A 15,757-nucleotide genomic window follows, 5' to 3' on the forward strand; every position below is an offset into this window, starting at 1 on the left:
CTTCAGATTCTCTGTCTGCACTTGCTCCCTTGAATGAAAATTTAATTCCACTCATGTACGCCTTCAGGTTCAAATGATTCAAATGGCTCTGAGCACTATGGGACTTAACATCTGAGGTCATCAGTCCCCTAGAACTTAGGACTACTTAGACCTAACTAACCTAAGGATAACATACACATCCATGCCCGAGGCAGGATTCGAACCTGCGACCGTAGCGGTTCCGTGGTTCCAGACTGAAGCGCCTAGAACCGCTCGGCCTCACCGGCCGCACGCCTTCTGGGAGAAGAAAACATGATAATCTGAAGGTGCCCAGTCAGAAGAATATGGGGGGGGTTATCAAAAACATCCCAACGAAATGAGTCCAAGAGCGCCTTGGTAGCTAAGGATGTGTGAGGACTGGAATTGTCGTGCAACAATCACGTCCTGTCGTCAGCATTCCCCTTCCTTTGTTTTGACAGGCCCGTTTGTGTTTTGTTAGCGTCTTACAATATCGTTGTGCATTGACTGTCTCCCCATGAGGCAAAAATTCTGACAAAATGGTGCCTTTTTGGTCCCAAAACAATGAAGATATGGTTAGTTGCCCGAAATTGTGGCTTTGAATTGAACTGAATTTGGAAGTGGAGCACACTTCTCTCATCAGCATTCCCCTCATTTTGTTTTGAATGCTCTATTTAGGTTTTCTTAGGGTCGCACAAATCGTTGTGCATTGATGGTCTCCCCCAAGGCAGAAACTCGACCAAAATAATGCCTTTGTGGTACCAAAACACTGAGGCCAGGATCTTTTCGCCTGAAATGGTGGTTTTGAATTTTTTGGCTCGGGACTTGGTGTGACGCCACTGTGATCACTGTCTTTTTGTCGCAGGCGTATAATGAGCCACCCATGTTTCATCCTCAGTGCACACTAGAACTCAGAAAATCCTCACCTTCTAAGTTAACTCGCTCAAGAAACATGCGGGCACTACTGCCGTGATTTTTATTGTTCTGCTCTGTCAGCTGTTTTGGGACCCATCTTCCGATATCCCAATGTTTGTGTGAGCGTCTTGTACAAGAGAGCTTTGAAGAGTCGTGGAAACATTGCATAAATTTCATCCACTGTTAATCGGCGGACTTCACCAACAACTTCCTCGATTTTTTTCCTCAAATGTTCAGCTAAAACGGAAGTTCTTCCACTTCACTGTACGTCTCGGACATATGTCCTGCCACCAATAAAGTCCCTACTCCAATTGAACATAACATCTTCGCCGTAAACCATTTTGATTGGCGAAAAAAATTCGGTAGGTGTTATTCCTTCTGCAAGTAGGAAGCAGTTCACAACACGTGGGTAGCACTTGGCGGGATATTTGACCGTCATCTTTCACACAACTGGACACTACAATGTGAATTTACATACTGTCATTCTCCTGGGTCAGGGGGATTACCCCCCCCCCCCCTTTTTACCATTCAGTGTTGCCAACCCTAAAAAAAAAAAAAGACACCCCATTTTCGTCACGGTACACTTACTCCCTGAACATGTCTGGTATTAACTGTCCTATTTTATCTGGTCACTGTGGGCTTATTCTGAAAACGAGAGAGTTTCATTTTTTAAAGTATGTAACAATATACGTATTACAATCAGTGTCATTTGTCAGAACCCATTTTCGTTTCATGCATTGGCAAAATGTGTCAGCAGCACGGGCATTCTTACGTAAGGGAGACGCCAGTATGGCTATTAGTTGTGTGCAAGCCTACTACATCTAGCAGCAGTATTGCGAGTTAAAAAAATGTTTAAATGTGTGTGAAATTTTATGGGACTTAACTGCTAAGGTCATCAGTCCCTAAGCTTACACACTACTGAACCTAAATTATCCTAAGGACAAACACACACACACCCATGCTAGTGCGAGTTAACGAAGTAAACAATCACACACGAATGTGGTACTGCAAGGTGCAACAATCTAGCTCCAAAGATTTGAATGAATCAACCGTGTTCTGAATTCTGGTTTATATGATAGTTATTAACGATTAAGATGCTTAGCACCTAAATTATGTTGTATATAAAACAGATCATTAAAGGTCGTTGTCAAAATATATATGAAATAAAAGAGAGAGTAATGACTGTAAAGAAATATCACATCACTTACCGGTTTTACCGCTGGACAAAGGACGCAATACAATCCCGGCTTTTCATTACTTTTTTTTTGTGAATCTTGGCGGAAAGTTGCTTATGCGAACGTTCTGTGAGCAGGCGGAGTAAGCCTTAGTAAACTGTGTAAACTCCTACTTTTGGTATCGATGTTTATATAGCAGCTGTGCATCATCGTGATGGAATATTTTGGCTCAACTTCTGCAAGTAATTAAAAAGGCTAGTGCTGCAACGGTGAAATAGACAAGTTAGGCATCTTGTGGATGGCAGCTGGCTGTTGGTACAAAGAATTCAGCAGCTTATATGGGTTGCAAGCTGTTACTTGGAAACAAGTATTTAATGGATACAACTGTGTGTTACGTATCATTTCTAAGAGAGGCAAATTAACTGCTACTGAAGCAACTACACATTGAAGTTTTTGTTAGTGCACTTGTTGTGCAATCAATAGACACGTTCTCAGGAAGTTATTACCACAGTTGAGTTTTCGTTTTGTGAAACCAACCTCTTTCAAGTGTGGTACGTTATTTCGAATAATTACTGGTACTGTTTTGTTCAGTGGAAATGGTGTTACGTGTTTCATTACGTAAGTAGCGAGCGCAACCCAATTATATATTCCCTGTACCTGTAATACGTTTCCATATTCAACAATTCCAATAGAAAGCTGATATTATTTAAAATGTATTCATTCCAAAAGCAACTAACGCAACGTATCCTCTAAACAGAAATTCAGCTTCCTGTAGAAAACGTATCAATCTATATAAAAGCAAATTCTCTCTCGGACGTTTGTCTCTGAACTCTCTGTTCTCCCAAACGTGTAGATTACACGTATCTCCTAATTATTTTGGAATTTCTCTGTGTTGTTGTTCTTCTGGTCTTCAGTCCTGAGACTGGTTTGATGCAGCTCTCCATGCTACCCTATCCTGTGCAAGTTTTTTCATCTCCCAGTACATACTGCAACCTACATCCTTCTGAATCTGCTTAGTGTATTCATCTCTTGGTCTCCCTCTACGATTTTTACCCTCCACGCTACCCTCCAATGCTAAATTTGTGATCCCTTGATGCCTCAGAACATGTCCTACCAACCGGTCCCTTCTTCTCGTCAAGTTGTGCCACAAACTCCTCTTCTCCCCAATTCAATACGTCCTCATTAGTTATGTGATCTACCCATCTAATCTTCAGCATTCTTCTGTAGCACCACATTTCGAAAGCTTCTATTCTCTTCCTGTCCAAACTATTTATTGTCCATGTTTCACTTCCATACATGGCTACACTCCATACAAATACTTTAAGAAACGACTTCCTGACACTTAAATCTATACTCGATGTTAACAAATTTCTCTTCTTCAGGAACGCTTTCCTTGCCATTGCCAGTCTACATTTTATATCTTCTCTACTTCGACCATCATCAGTTATTTTGCTGCCCAAACAGCAAAACTCTTTTACTACTTTAAGTGTCTCATTTCCTAATGTAATTCCCTCAGCATCACCCGATTTAATTTGACTACATTCCATTATCCTTGTTTTGCTTTTGTTGATGTTCATCTTATATCCTCCTTTCAAGACACTGTTCATTCCGTTCAACTGCTCTTCCAAGTCCTTTGCTGTGTCTGACAGAATTACAATGTCATCGGCGAACCTCAAAGTTTTTACTTCTTCTCCATGAATTTTAATACCTACTCCAAATTTTTCTTTTGTTTCCTTTACTGCTTGCTCAATATACAGATTGAATAACATCGGGGAGAGGCTACCCACTGCTTCCCTTTCATGCCCCTCGACTCTTATAACTGCCATCTGGTTTCTGTACAAATTGTAAATAGCCTTTCGCTCCCTGTATTTTACCCCTGCCACCTTCAGAATTTGAAAGAGAGTATTCCAGTTAACATTGTCAAAAGCTTTCTCTAGGTCTACAAATGCTAGAAACGTAGGTTTGCCTTTTCTTAATCTTTTTTCTAAGATAAGTCGTAAGGTTAGTATTGCCTCACGTGTTCCAACATTTCTACGGAATCAAAACTGATCTTCCCCGAGGTCCGCTTCTACCAGTTTTTCCATTCGTCTGTAAAGAATTCGCGGTAGTATTTTGCAGCTGTGACTTATTAAACTGATAGTTCGGTAATTTTCGCATCTGTCAAGAGGACGCCATCATACAGTAAAGCTGCATGTCCTCGGGAAAAATTACGGCTGTAGTTTCCCCTTGCTTTCAGCCGTTCGCAGTACCAGCACAGCAAGGCCGTTTTGGTTAATGTTACAAGGCCAGATCAGTCAATCATCCAGACTGTTGCCCCTGCAACTACTGAAAAGGCTGCTGCCCCTCTTCAGGAACCACATGTTTGTCTGGCCACTCAACAGATACCCCTCCGTTGTGGTTGCACCTACGGTTCGGCCATCTGTATCGCTGAGGCACGCAAGCCTCCCCACCAACGGCAAGGTCCATGGTTCATGGTTCTCTGTATCTGATATGTTTTTGTGTAGCTAAGGGTGTATTAAACCACACGAAAACTGATCGTAACTGATTCTTCCAGACCACTTATTTTCATTCTGAATGTCACGCAATAAACCATCATGGGCTGGATCATCTGTATGTGAGTGTTACAGTCACTGCTAAAAGACGGTGCGCATCAAGTGCTGGTCAGCTAAAGTAGGTGGCTATATCGTTCTTAACTATAACTGTTAAACATTAACAGTTGCTTATTGGCGACTCCATGGAGTGCTGTGTGCACAACGACCATATATGTTAAATTAAAAGGAAGGTCAGCGTTGGCTGTAATATTGATCCTTTATTGATAGCAGAATCGATTTTCGATCGCATAGTGATCATCTTCAGTGCTGTGGTGTAAAAATTAAACTCAGACACTGGTATCAAGTTATCAATAACCAAAACTGAGAAGCGATCACAGTAACTGGAGCTGCTTCAGTTACTGTGATCGCTTCTCAGTTTTGGTTATTGATAACTTGATACCAGTGTCTGAGTTTAATTTTTACACCACAGCACTGAAGATGATCACTATGTGATCGAAAATCAGTTCTGCTATCAATAAAACATCAATATTACGGCCAACGCTGACCTTCCTTTTAATTTAAATTAACAGCCGTGTGTTATTTCGTTGTTATTTTGACACTTTATCTGCCACTATCTTACACGACACCCATTTGTTTTGACAACAGAAAACGTGGCTGAAAGTCATTCAGTCTGCTTCCCTGCCTGGCGTTGTTGCTTCCCTATGGTATTCTATTTGTTTACTATATATAGATGGCAGCAGCAACTATCCGACACACTCGACACTTGTCAAGTATTGAGGCGTGTTTGTTCGAAAGCTTGCAAATCTAAACCGCTCGACGCAGCTGTACGGTCGAGATAATTTTTCGAACTTTAATCACTGCAAGACCATTACATCGTCATAGTTAACATCTTATATATGAATAGCTATTAATTACTGAACTGTCATTTTGATTATGTCAGCTACTTAAAGTAAGTTGACTTGTGCACTTTTGGTCATCGTTTCTTGTGGTAATGGAAGTATTATGCTTCATTTGGAATAACGTAAACGCCAAAAACGTTCATTGGGGCACTATTCCTAGCTCACTCTCTTTCCAAAAAGAATCGGATTATGAAATAAATTACTTTAAAATAATTTCCGTGTCACTTGTTTTCTTCATACTTATATTGTAGATGATGTTGCCATTTAATAGTTGATTAAAGGAAATCCGTACATGTTATAAAATAGTGTGCATGTTTTCCACATCTCCTCCTAAACCACTGGACTGATTTCAACCAAACTTGGTGCACGTATCCCTTACTGTCTGGTAACGATCGCTGCGTGGGTGAGAATCATCTACCTATCATATAGTTCGGGAGATATGACGTCATAAACAATAAGATAAGTGAAAAATTGTTGCATTATGCATGATGTTTAAATTTATTACTTCTGTGCAAAAAAATCTATTCGCAATAAATTTAGCGGACAATATCCTTCTATGCCACTGAATGTACGTAAAAAATACAGATCAGGAGACATGACGTCATAAACACTGAGATGCCTGATAAACGGCCTCATCATGCACCATTTTTAAATTTATTACTTCTTTGCTACTAACTCTATTCGCAACATATTTCGTAGACAGTATCCACATAACGCTGATGAATGTACTTATACAAATTTTATCATTCTACGACATATAGTTCGAGAGACATGACGTCATAAACACTGAGAGGCGTGAAAAAATGTCGCAACATGCATGAAGTTTTCAAACATTTATTCTTTACTACTAAGACACTCCTACAACCGAGTCAGCTTACGGAAATACCTGACACCAGGCAGCGCTTTCGACAGCTTTCAGCTGCTAAGCGCAGACAGTTGCAAGCGAGAACAATCGAAGTCTACTGAGACACGGTGAGGCGTTGCCATAGGGGCGTTTACAAAATCGTGTTGTTGACACACGAAGCATCTGCTCGCAGCGTACTCAAACTGTCTGGGATATTGCACTACATACACAGTTCATTTGTGTTTTCGTTTCTAATAGAAAACTGCCGGAATGAAGATCCGGGAAATGCCGAATTTGTCAGCTAGTACGCCAATAAAACTTTATTCTAATTGGTAAATATTGCAACTTTCGTCGCAAATTGTTATTGTACATAACCTCTTGCAGGCATGAGTCACTGTAACAAAAGCAGTATTTGTCTAGCAATCTCGTCGATTATATTTTTCTAGTTTCAAAAATGGCTCTGAGCACTATGGGACTCAACTGCTGTGGTCATCAGTCCCCTAGAACTTAGAACTACTTAAACCTAACTAACCGAAGGACATCACACACATCCATGCCTGAGGCCGAATTCGAACCTGCGACCGTAGCAGTCGCACGGTTCCGGACTGCGCGCCTAGAACCGCGAGACCACCGCGGCCGGCTTTTTCTAGTTTGTAACGTGATACGTTATCTCTGTCCTTCATAAAATGGAGCTTGAGAATAATTTTGATGTGGGAATATTTGATTCGAGATTTTATTGTGACTTACATCAAGAGCAAACCTAATAACACTACTGGCCATTAAAATTGGTACACCACGAAGACGACGTGCTACAGACGCAGAATTTAACGGACAGGAAGAAGATGCTGTGATATGCAAATGATTAGCTTTTCAGAGCATTCACACAACGTTTCCGCCGGTGGCGGCACCTACAACGTGCTGACATGAGGAAGGTTTCCAAGCGATTTCTCATACACAAACAGCAGTTGACCGGCGTTGCCTGGTGAAAGTTGTGATGCCTCGTGTAAGGAGGAGAAATGCCTGCCATTACGTTTCCGACTTAAAGGTCGGATTGTAGCCTATCGCGATTGCCGTTTATGGTATCGCGACATTGCTGCTCGCGTTGGTCGAGATCCAATGACTGTTAACAGAATATGGAATCGGTGGGTTCAGGAGGGTAATACGGACCGCCGTGCTCGATCCCAACGGCCTCGTATCGCTAGCAGTCGAGATGACAGGCATCTTATCCGCATGGCTGTAACGGATTGTGCAGCCACGTCTCGATCCCTGAGTCAACAGATGGGGACGTTTGCAAGACAACAACTGTTGTGGATTGGCAAGAGAGCCAACCCACTATGAGAGGAAGCCGAAAGGCACGCGTTTTAGCTCACGCAGGCTGGCGTGAGGTCTGGAACAGGTCAAGGAAGTTAGACTTTAGCAAAAAAGGACGTAGCTGTTGGAATACTTAACTTTAATCCGTAAATGGTGAACATCGCTCTTGACGGTACATGTTTTACAGCACCAATAGTAACTGGTAATGGCGCTTTGCTAGGTCGTAGCAAATGACGTAGCTGAAGGCTATGCTAACTATCGTCTCGGCAAATGAGAGCGTATTTTGTCAGTGAACGATCGCTAGCAAAGTCGGCTGTACAACTGGGGCGAGTGCTAGGAAGTCTCTCTAGACCTGCCGTGTGGCGGCGCTCGGTCTGCAATCACTGATTGTGACGACACGCGGGTTCGACGTATACTAACGGACCGCGGCCGATTTAAAGGCTACCACCTAGCAAGTGTGGAGTCTGGCGGTGACACCACAACAACCATCTGCACGAACAGTTCGACGACGTTTGCAGCAGCATGGACTATCAGCTCGGAGACCATGGCTGCGGTTACCCTTACGCTGCATCACAGACAGGAGCGCCTGCGATGGTGTACTCAACGACTAACCTGGGTGCACGAATGGAAAAACGTCATATTTTCGGATGAATCCAGGTTATGTTTACAGCATCATGATGGTCGCATCCGTGTTTGGCGACTCGTGGTGAACGCACATTGGGAGCGTGTATTCGTCATCACCATACTGGCGTATCACCCGGCGTGATGGTATGGGGTGCCATTGGTTACACGTCTCGGTCACCTATTGTTCGCACTGACGGCACTTTGAACAGTGGACGTTACATTTCAGATGTGTTACGACCCGCGGCTCTGTCCTTCATTCTATCCCTGTGAAACCCTACATTTCAGCAGGATAATGCACGACCGCATGTTGCAGGTCCTGTACGGGCCTTTCTGGATACAGAAAATGTTCGACTGCTGCCCTGGCCAGCACGTTCTCCAGATCTCTCACCAATTGGAAACGTCTGGTCAATGGTGGCCGAGCAACTGGCTCGTCACAATACGCCAGTCACTACTCTTGATGAACTGTGGTATCGTGTTGAAGCTGCATGGGCAGCTGTACCTGTACACGCTCTGTTTGACTCAATGCCCAGGCGTATCAAGGCCGTTATTACGGCCAGAGGTGGTGGTTCTGGGTACTGAATTCTCAGGATCTATGCACCCAAATTGCGTGAAAATGTAATCACATGTCAGTTCTAGTATAATATTTTTGTCCAATGAATACCCGTTTATGGTCTGCATTACTTCTTGGTGTATCAATTTTAATGGCCAGTAGTGTAATTACGCTCTTCCAGTGCCCATTTGTTTGTTTGCTTGCCTGCTTAGCACGGTCTTTTTGCTGAAACGTGTTTTCTGCATTTAGAAACCTGACCAGGTTAGTTTAAATGATATCGAAGCCTCAGACCTAACTTCTAATGCCTGCTATTAGTTTACCACATTATTCGCGTCTATTTAGGCACAGAATATCACTGGAGGACTTACCTGATAACCATTTGTACACAGGAAAATAATGGGGATGCCACGACTGACAGCAGACGGGTACCGGGTCGCCGTTCTGGTGGACCTGAATCCAGACCCAGAGAAGCTGGACGTGCCCAAACTCATGAGGGTGGGCCTGATGTGGATGGAGATTGCACGCCTGCTGGACTACTTTGTCGGAGCCATCCTCGTCCTCGACTTCAAGAATGTCACGGCGGCGCACCTCCCCAAGATAGGTCTCAACAACCTGCGCATTGCTGAGACTCTGTATAGGGTAAGCGCTGTATCGTGGGCGTAATGTTTCTCGAGTTATCTGTAGCTTCCTCTATTCGCATTACACTAATCATCACGCAGATGTAAACATGATCATTACTACGCAAATTTTCGAAGTTTGCTAATTGTTTACTTAAAATGTAATTTTATCTCTACAGAATTTACCTGTGCTCTAAAACGCACGTTTTTCAAGTCACTCCAACTAAAACTGCTTTGTATGTGCTTCTGTAAACCTTGACGGTTGCATTTTTTCTTAGACATGATAGATGGAACAGGCAAGTAGTAGGTGTGGCAGCATATGTAAGCGCAACTCTATTCCCCAAAGTCGTGCTCACATACAGAAACGAGGACAAACCAATTGAATACATGTTCGTTAACATTAAACAGCTCAACAGAAAAGTATTCATATTCAACCGTGAATTTACTTTCAAAACTTTTTCTTAAGTATTTACTTTATTTACTAGGGATTCATCAAGAACATTAACACATTTAATCACACTATGTGAGCGTGGAAGTAGTTGGCAGGGAGTAACTGATGAAATCAATATAAAATTGCTTTCAACAAATGGGAATTTTATTCCTAAAAGCTTTTTTTTAAGAAACAGATTTAAAATAATAACCAGAAAGCACCCTCTGAATATCAAGTTACAATTTATTCAGAGGCAGAAAGAAACCATTTTTTGAGTGTATGAGCTTTCGGGCTGAGAATCATGCCGCTCCCTTTTGACACGGCCGTAGTCACGATTGCTCACAACAGCCTCTGAAAGACTACACAGGTGCAAATCTGCAACACACCAGATTACCTTAAAGTAAAAGTTTTAACAATTTACACAAGCACACAAACTATGCACCCCGTAGGAGGGATGGAAATGGTACAAAACACCAAAATTAAAAGATTAACTTGCCACCGAAGGTGCAACTTGATTTTAACTTCTAACAAGGGAGCCTCCCCATCGCACCCCCCTCAGATTTAGTTATAAGTTGGCACAGTGGATAGGCCTTGAAAAACTGAACACAGATCAATCGAGAAAACAGGAAGAAGTTATGTGGAACCGTGAAAAAAATTAGTAAAATATACAAACTGAGTAGTCCATACTCATGATAGGCAACATCAAGGAAAGTGCGAGCTCAGCTGCGCCGTAGTCCCGTGGTTAGCGTGAGTAGCTGCAGACCGAGAGGTCCTTGGTTCAAGTATTCCCTCGACTGAAAATTTTACTTGCTTAATTTTCGCAAAGTTATGATCTGTCCGTTCGTTCATTGACGTTTCTGTTCACTGCAATAAGTTTAGTGTCTGTGTTTTGCGATCGGACCGCAAAACCGTGCGATTAGTAGACGAAAGGACGTGCCTCTCCAATGGGAACCGAATCGCAAGGTCATAGGTCAACCGATTCCTACACGGGAAAACACGTCTGATACATGCTACACGACACTGGTGACAGCACGTGCGTCACATGACAGGAATATGTTGTCGACCCACCTAACTTGTACACTTAGCGAATGGGTAAAAAGATTCTTCTACCTTGCCCGATTTAGGTTTTCTTGTAGATGTGATAATCACTCCCAAAATAGTGATGACAACGTAAGAGTTTGTCACATAAACTGAAAATAAAAAATTAAAATTTTCACTCAAAGGAAGACTTGAACCTAGGACCTCTCGTTCCGTAGCTGCTCTCGCTAACCACGGGACCACGGAGCAGCTTGCGTTTCAGCCTCTCTGATGTTGCGTATCTTCGCGTGGACTACTGAGTTTGTATATTTTACTGATTTTTTTCATAGTTCCACACACCTTCTTCCTGTTTTCTCGATTGATCTGTGCTCAGTTTTTCAAGGTCTATCCACTGTGCCAACTTATAACTAAATCTGAGGGGGGTGCAATGGCGAGGTTCCCATGTAAGAAAAATCTTACAGTGGAACGGTGGCAACTTTATATTCTGAAATGACCATTTAAATAAAAACCCATGAAATGCAATCTTACATAAAATTATACAAGGTTGGCCAAACATGACAGAGGCAGCTGCGAACGACAGACAAACACTGACTGCCTAACAAATGCGGACGAGAGACAGACTAGCAAGCTGAGGACGAGAGACTGGCCCAAACTGAACGACTGGCGACCTCATAGCGCCCCTTAAATGCACGCGAACAGGCAACCTTTCCCATTACCCACCATAGGGAGGCACCAAAGCTGCGATTGCCACAGCGGCGCCACCGCCAGAAACGGAGGGCGACGTCTTCACACTACGCGCTGCGATGCGCTCTTCAAAACAGCAAATTTTACCACGGCTCGCATATATGTAATACACAAGCCACCTAAAGTCGGGCAGCTCTCAGCTTTGACTCTGCACTCTTAAGTCTTTAATCGTTGCACGAACACGTAATTGTACCTGGAGATACCGAAATAATTTTTTTAAGCAACAGTCCTTTAGTATCAGAATTCATGCGCATACTATTCTGCTCAAACGTCACACTGATTCCACTTGGGCGTGCTCACCCTGCAGTAAGACACTAATACAGGGTGACAATTATTGAACTATGGCCACTATCATGAATGACGATGATGATGATGAAATGATGAGGACAACACAAACACCCAGTCCCCTGGCGGAGAAAATCCCCAACCCGGCCGGGAATCGAACCCGGGACCTCGTGTTCCAGAGGCAGCAACACTAGCCACTAGATAACGAGCGGCGGACATCAGGATTGATGAAGTTAGGCAATTCTGCTAGCTAGGCAGTAAAATAACTCATGACGCCCGAGCGAGGAGGACATAAGAAGCAGACTGGCACTGGAAAGAAAGAGTATTCCTGGCCACTCTCAACTTATTGTCCCGCACTATATTCATGCGATGGTTAGATTGGACTGTGAAAAAACTGGACTGTGTAAAAATTGGGACTACACTCCTGGAAATGGAAAAAAGAACACATTGACACCGGTGTGTCAGACCCACCATACTTGCTCCGGACACTGCGAGAGGGCTGTACAAGCAATGATCACACGCACGGCACAGCGGACACACCAGGAACCGCGGTGTTGGCCGTCGAATGGCGCTAGCTGCGCAGCATTTGTGCACCGCCGCCGTCAGTGTCAGCCAGTTTGCCGTGGCATACGGAGCTCCATCGCAGTCTTTAACACTGGTAGCATGCCGCGACAGCGTGGACGTGAACCGTATGTGCAGTTGACGGACTTTGAGCGAGGGCGTATAGTGGGCATGCGGGAGGCCGGGTGGACGTACCGCCGAATTGCTCAACACGTGGGGCGTGAGGTCTCCACAGTACATCGATGTTGTCGCCAGTGGTCGGCGGAAGGTGCACGTGCCCGTCGACCTGGGACCGGACCGCAGCGACGCACGGATGCACGCCAAGACCGTAGGATCCTACGCAGTGCCGTAGGGGACCGCACCGCCACTTCCCAGCAAATTAGGGACACTGTTGCTCCTGGGGTATCGGCGAGGACCATTCGCAACCGTCTCCATGAAGCTGGGCTACGGTCCCGCACACCGTTAGGCCGTCTTCCGCTCACGCCCCAACATCGTGCAGCCCGCCTCCAGTGGTGTCGCGACAGGCGTGAATGGAGGGACGAATGGAGACGTGTCGTCTTCAGCGATGAGAGTCGCTTCTGCCTAGGTGCCAATGATGGTCGTATGCGTGTTTGGCGCCGTGCAGGTGAACGCCACAATCAGGACTGCATACGACCGAGGCACACAGGGCCAACACCCGGCATCATGGTGTGGGGAGCGATCTCCTACACTGGCCGTACACCACTGGTGATCGTCGAGGGGACACTGAATAGTGCACGGTACATCCAAACCGTCATCGAACCCATCGTTCTACCATTCCTAGACCGGCAAGGGAACTTGCTGTTCCAACAGGACAATGCACGTCCGCATGTATCCCGTGCCACCCAACGTGCTCTAGAAGGTGTAAGTCAACTACCCTGGCCAGCAAGATCTCCGGATCTGTCCCCCATTGAGCATGTTTGGGACTGGATGAAGCGTCGTCTCACGCGGTCTGCACGTCCAGCACGAACGCTGGTCCAACTGAGGCGCCAGGTGGAAATGGCATGGCAAGCCGTTCCACAGGACTACATCCAGCATCTCTACGATCGTCTCCATGGGAGAATAGCAGCCTGCATTGCTGCGAAAGGTGGATATACACTGTACTAGTGCCGACATTGTGCATGCTCTGTTGCCTGTGTCTATGTGCCTGTGGTTCTGTCAGTGTGATCATGTGATGTATCTGACCCCAGGAATGTGTCAATAAAGTTTCCCCTTCCTGGGACAATGAATTCACGGTGTTCTTATTTCAATTTCGAGGAGTGTATTTACGGGCGCTGATGACCGCGCAGTTGAGCGCCCCACAAATCAAATCATCATCATCACAATGTTAAGTTTCTCGGTATTCTCATGCCTGCTACTTCTCATTACTTTCATCTTTTTTCGATTTACTGTCAATTCAGGCTTAATTGCAATGAAATGAATAGCCCTAGCTGCATACAGGAGTTGATATAAGCCAACGGGGACAGTTGAAAATGTGTGCCCCGACCTGGACTCGAACTCGGGATCTCCTGCTTACATGGCAGACGCTCTATCCATCTGAGACACGGAGGGCACAGAGGATAGTGCGACTGCAGGGACTTATCTCTGACACGCCTCCCGTGAGACCCACATCTGATGATGGGACCTGGTGCTGTGCTCACATCCATCATTATCCGGTGTACGCGCATACAGGCAATATGTTCAACAACAAAATTGTATGTTGCGCTACAAATGTTGCTTTAAGGGAAGGTAGTCAAGGTACGTCCGAAAACTGAAATACTTCTTTTTTAATGAAGCATTAAAACAGACAATCGTTTACACCAACTTTATTGCATTGCCCTAATTCCAATACTGATTAACGGTATCTTCACCAAAATAATCTTAAGTTATATATAAAAATTTTTAATCAGCATAAGAAAATAAACATTTCAGAAACCTTAAGTAGCACAAGAAATATTAAAAACAGGACATGTATTACTTATACAGGATCACATTACATTCGGAGGTAATACTCAAATACTGTCTGTCATTAAATGTCCAAAGATAAATTATTTCTAAATATAATAGCTTATTAATACTGGTGAATGATCACAATGTGTCCCACTAGCTGTCATTCTTTGGATTAAAACATCCATTTACGACGGTTGGAACTTAAATAGTGGCAACTATTTACTCACAACCGATACAAAACAGATACATGTTTTCACCTGTTACCGTCCTTCAGAGTAGTCACCAGCGCTGTGTAGAACCTGTTGCCAGCGATGTGGAAGGCCTAGTATACCGTTAACAGAGCCTGTTCTGTTGATGGTGCGAATGGAGCGGTCTACTGCCTGTCGAATCTCTGGAACAGTTCTGAAGCGAATGCCACGAAGTGCTTCCTTCATCTTCGGAATCAAACCAAAGTCACAAGGACTTAAGTCCGGGTAGTATGGTGGATGGTACAGTGCTTCCCAGTCCCGTCGACAGAACAGAGCAGCCACAGCTTGCGCTGTATGCGCCCTCGCATTGTCGTGCAAAATGAAGGGTGGATTGCGCCGCAATTGTCGCTGCTTCTTTCGCAAAGCTGGTCGCAGGTGATGCTCCAAAAACGAACAGTAATACTGTGCATTGACGGTCTGCCGCGGGGGAACGTAATGCGTTAGGATAACACCGTCACAGTCGTACATGAGGATCACCATAACTTTCACCATATTGGAGCTATGACGCCATTCGTTGGATTGGCGTTTCAGTTTTGGCTCGTACGATGTGGCCACGTCTCATCCAGTGTTACGACACAGCGTAAGAAAACCTCTCCTTCGCGCTCCTAGAGCTCCAAGTGCGTCTGAGCAGCGTCGTAACGCATCCATTTCTGCATTTCAGTCAATTCGTGCGGAACCCCTCGTGATGCAATTTTTCGCATTCCCAGGCGTTCCTTCAGGCTGCGAAGCACAGTCGTATGCGCTAATCCGGTTTCGTGGGTGAGTTCACGAATCGTATGGAGTCGATCACTGTCCACTAACGCGGCAACAGCATGCACTTCTTCTTCAGAGACGCTAGGACGACCTACCCGATGCAAGTCTGTCACAGTTTGCCGACCTTCGTTGAAGGCTTTTATCCAACGTGCCACTATTCCGTACGGCAATGCCGATTCCATGCACGCTTCTTGAAGACCTTGATGACACTGTCGTGGTGTACGACCTCTGGCAGATTCAATCTTGATCCAACTCCGTTGTTCCTAT

General features: G+C 44.6%; 1 protein-coding gene across 2 annotated transcripts in view; it reads left to right on the top strand.

The window, feature by feature from the left end:
• LOC126259403 (alpha-tocopherol transfer protein-like) overlaps positions 1-15,757 on the top strand; it is a 154,163-nt gene that overhangs the window by 91,893 nt on the left and 46,513 nt on the right. For both annotated transcript variants that reach the window (XM_049956175.1, XM_049956176.1), the window contains one exon: positions 9,257-9,506. In XM_049956175.1, the coding sequence (XP_049812132.1) occupies positions 9,257-9,506 (250 nt within the window). The remainder of the gene's footprint in view (positions 1-9,256; positions 9,507-15,757) is intronic.

The sequence above is a fragment of the Schistocerca nitens genome, chromosome 5 (assembly GCF_023898315.1).
Source record: "Schistocerca nitens isolate TAMUIC-IGC-003100 chromosome 5, iqSchNite1.1, whole genome shotgun sequence".
NCBI classification, from domain to species: domain Eukaryota; kingdom Metazoa; phylum Arthropoda; class Insecta; order Orthoptera; family Acrididae; genus Schistocerca; species Schistocerca nitens.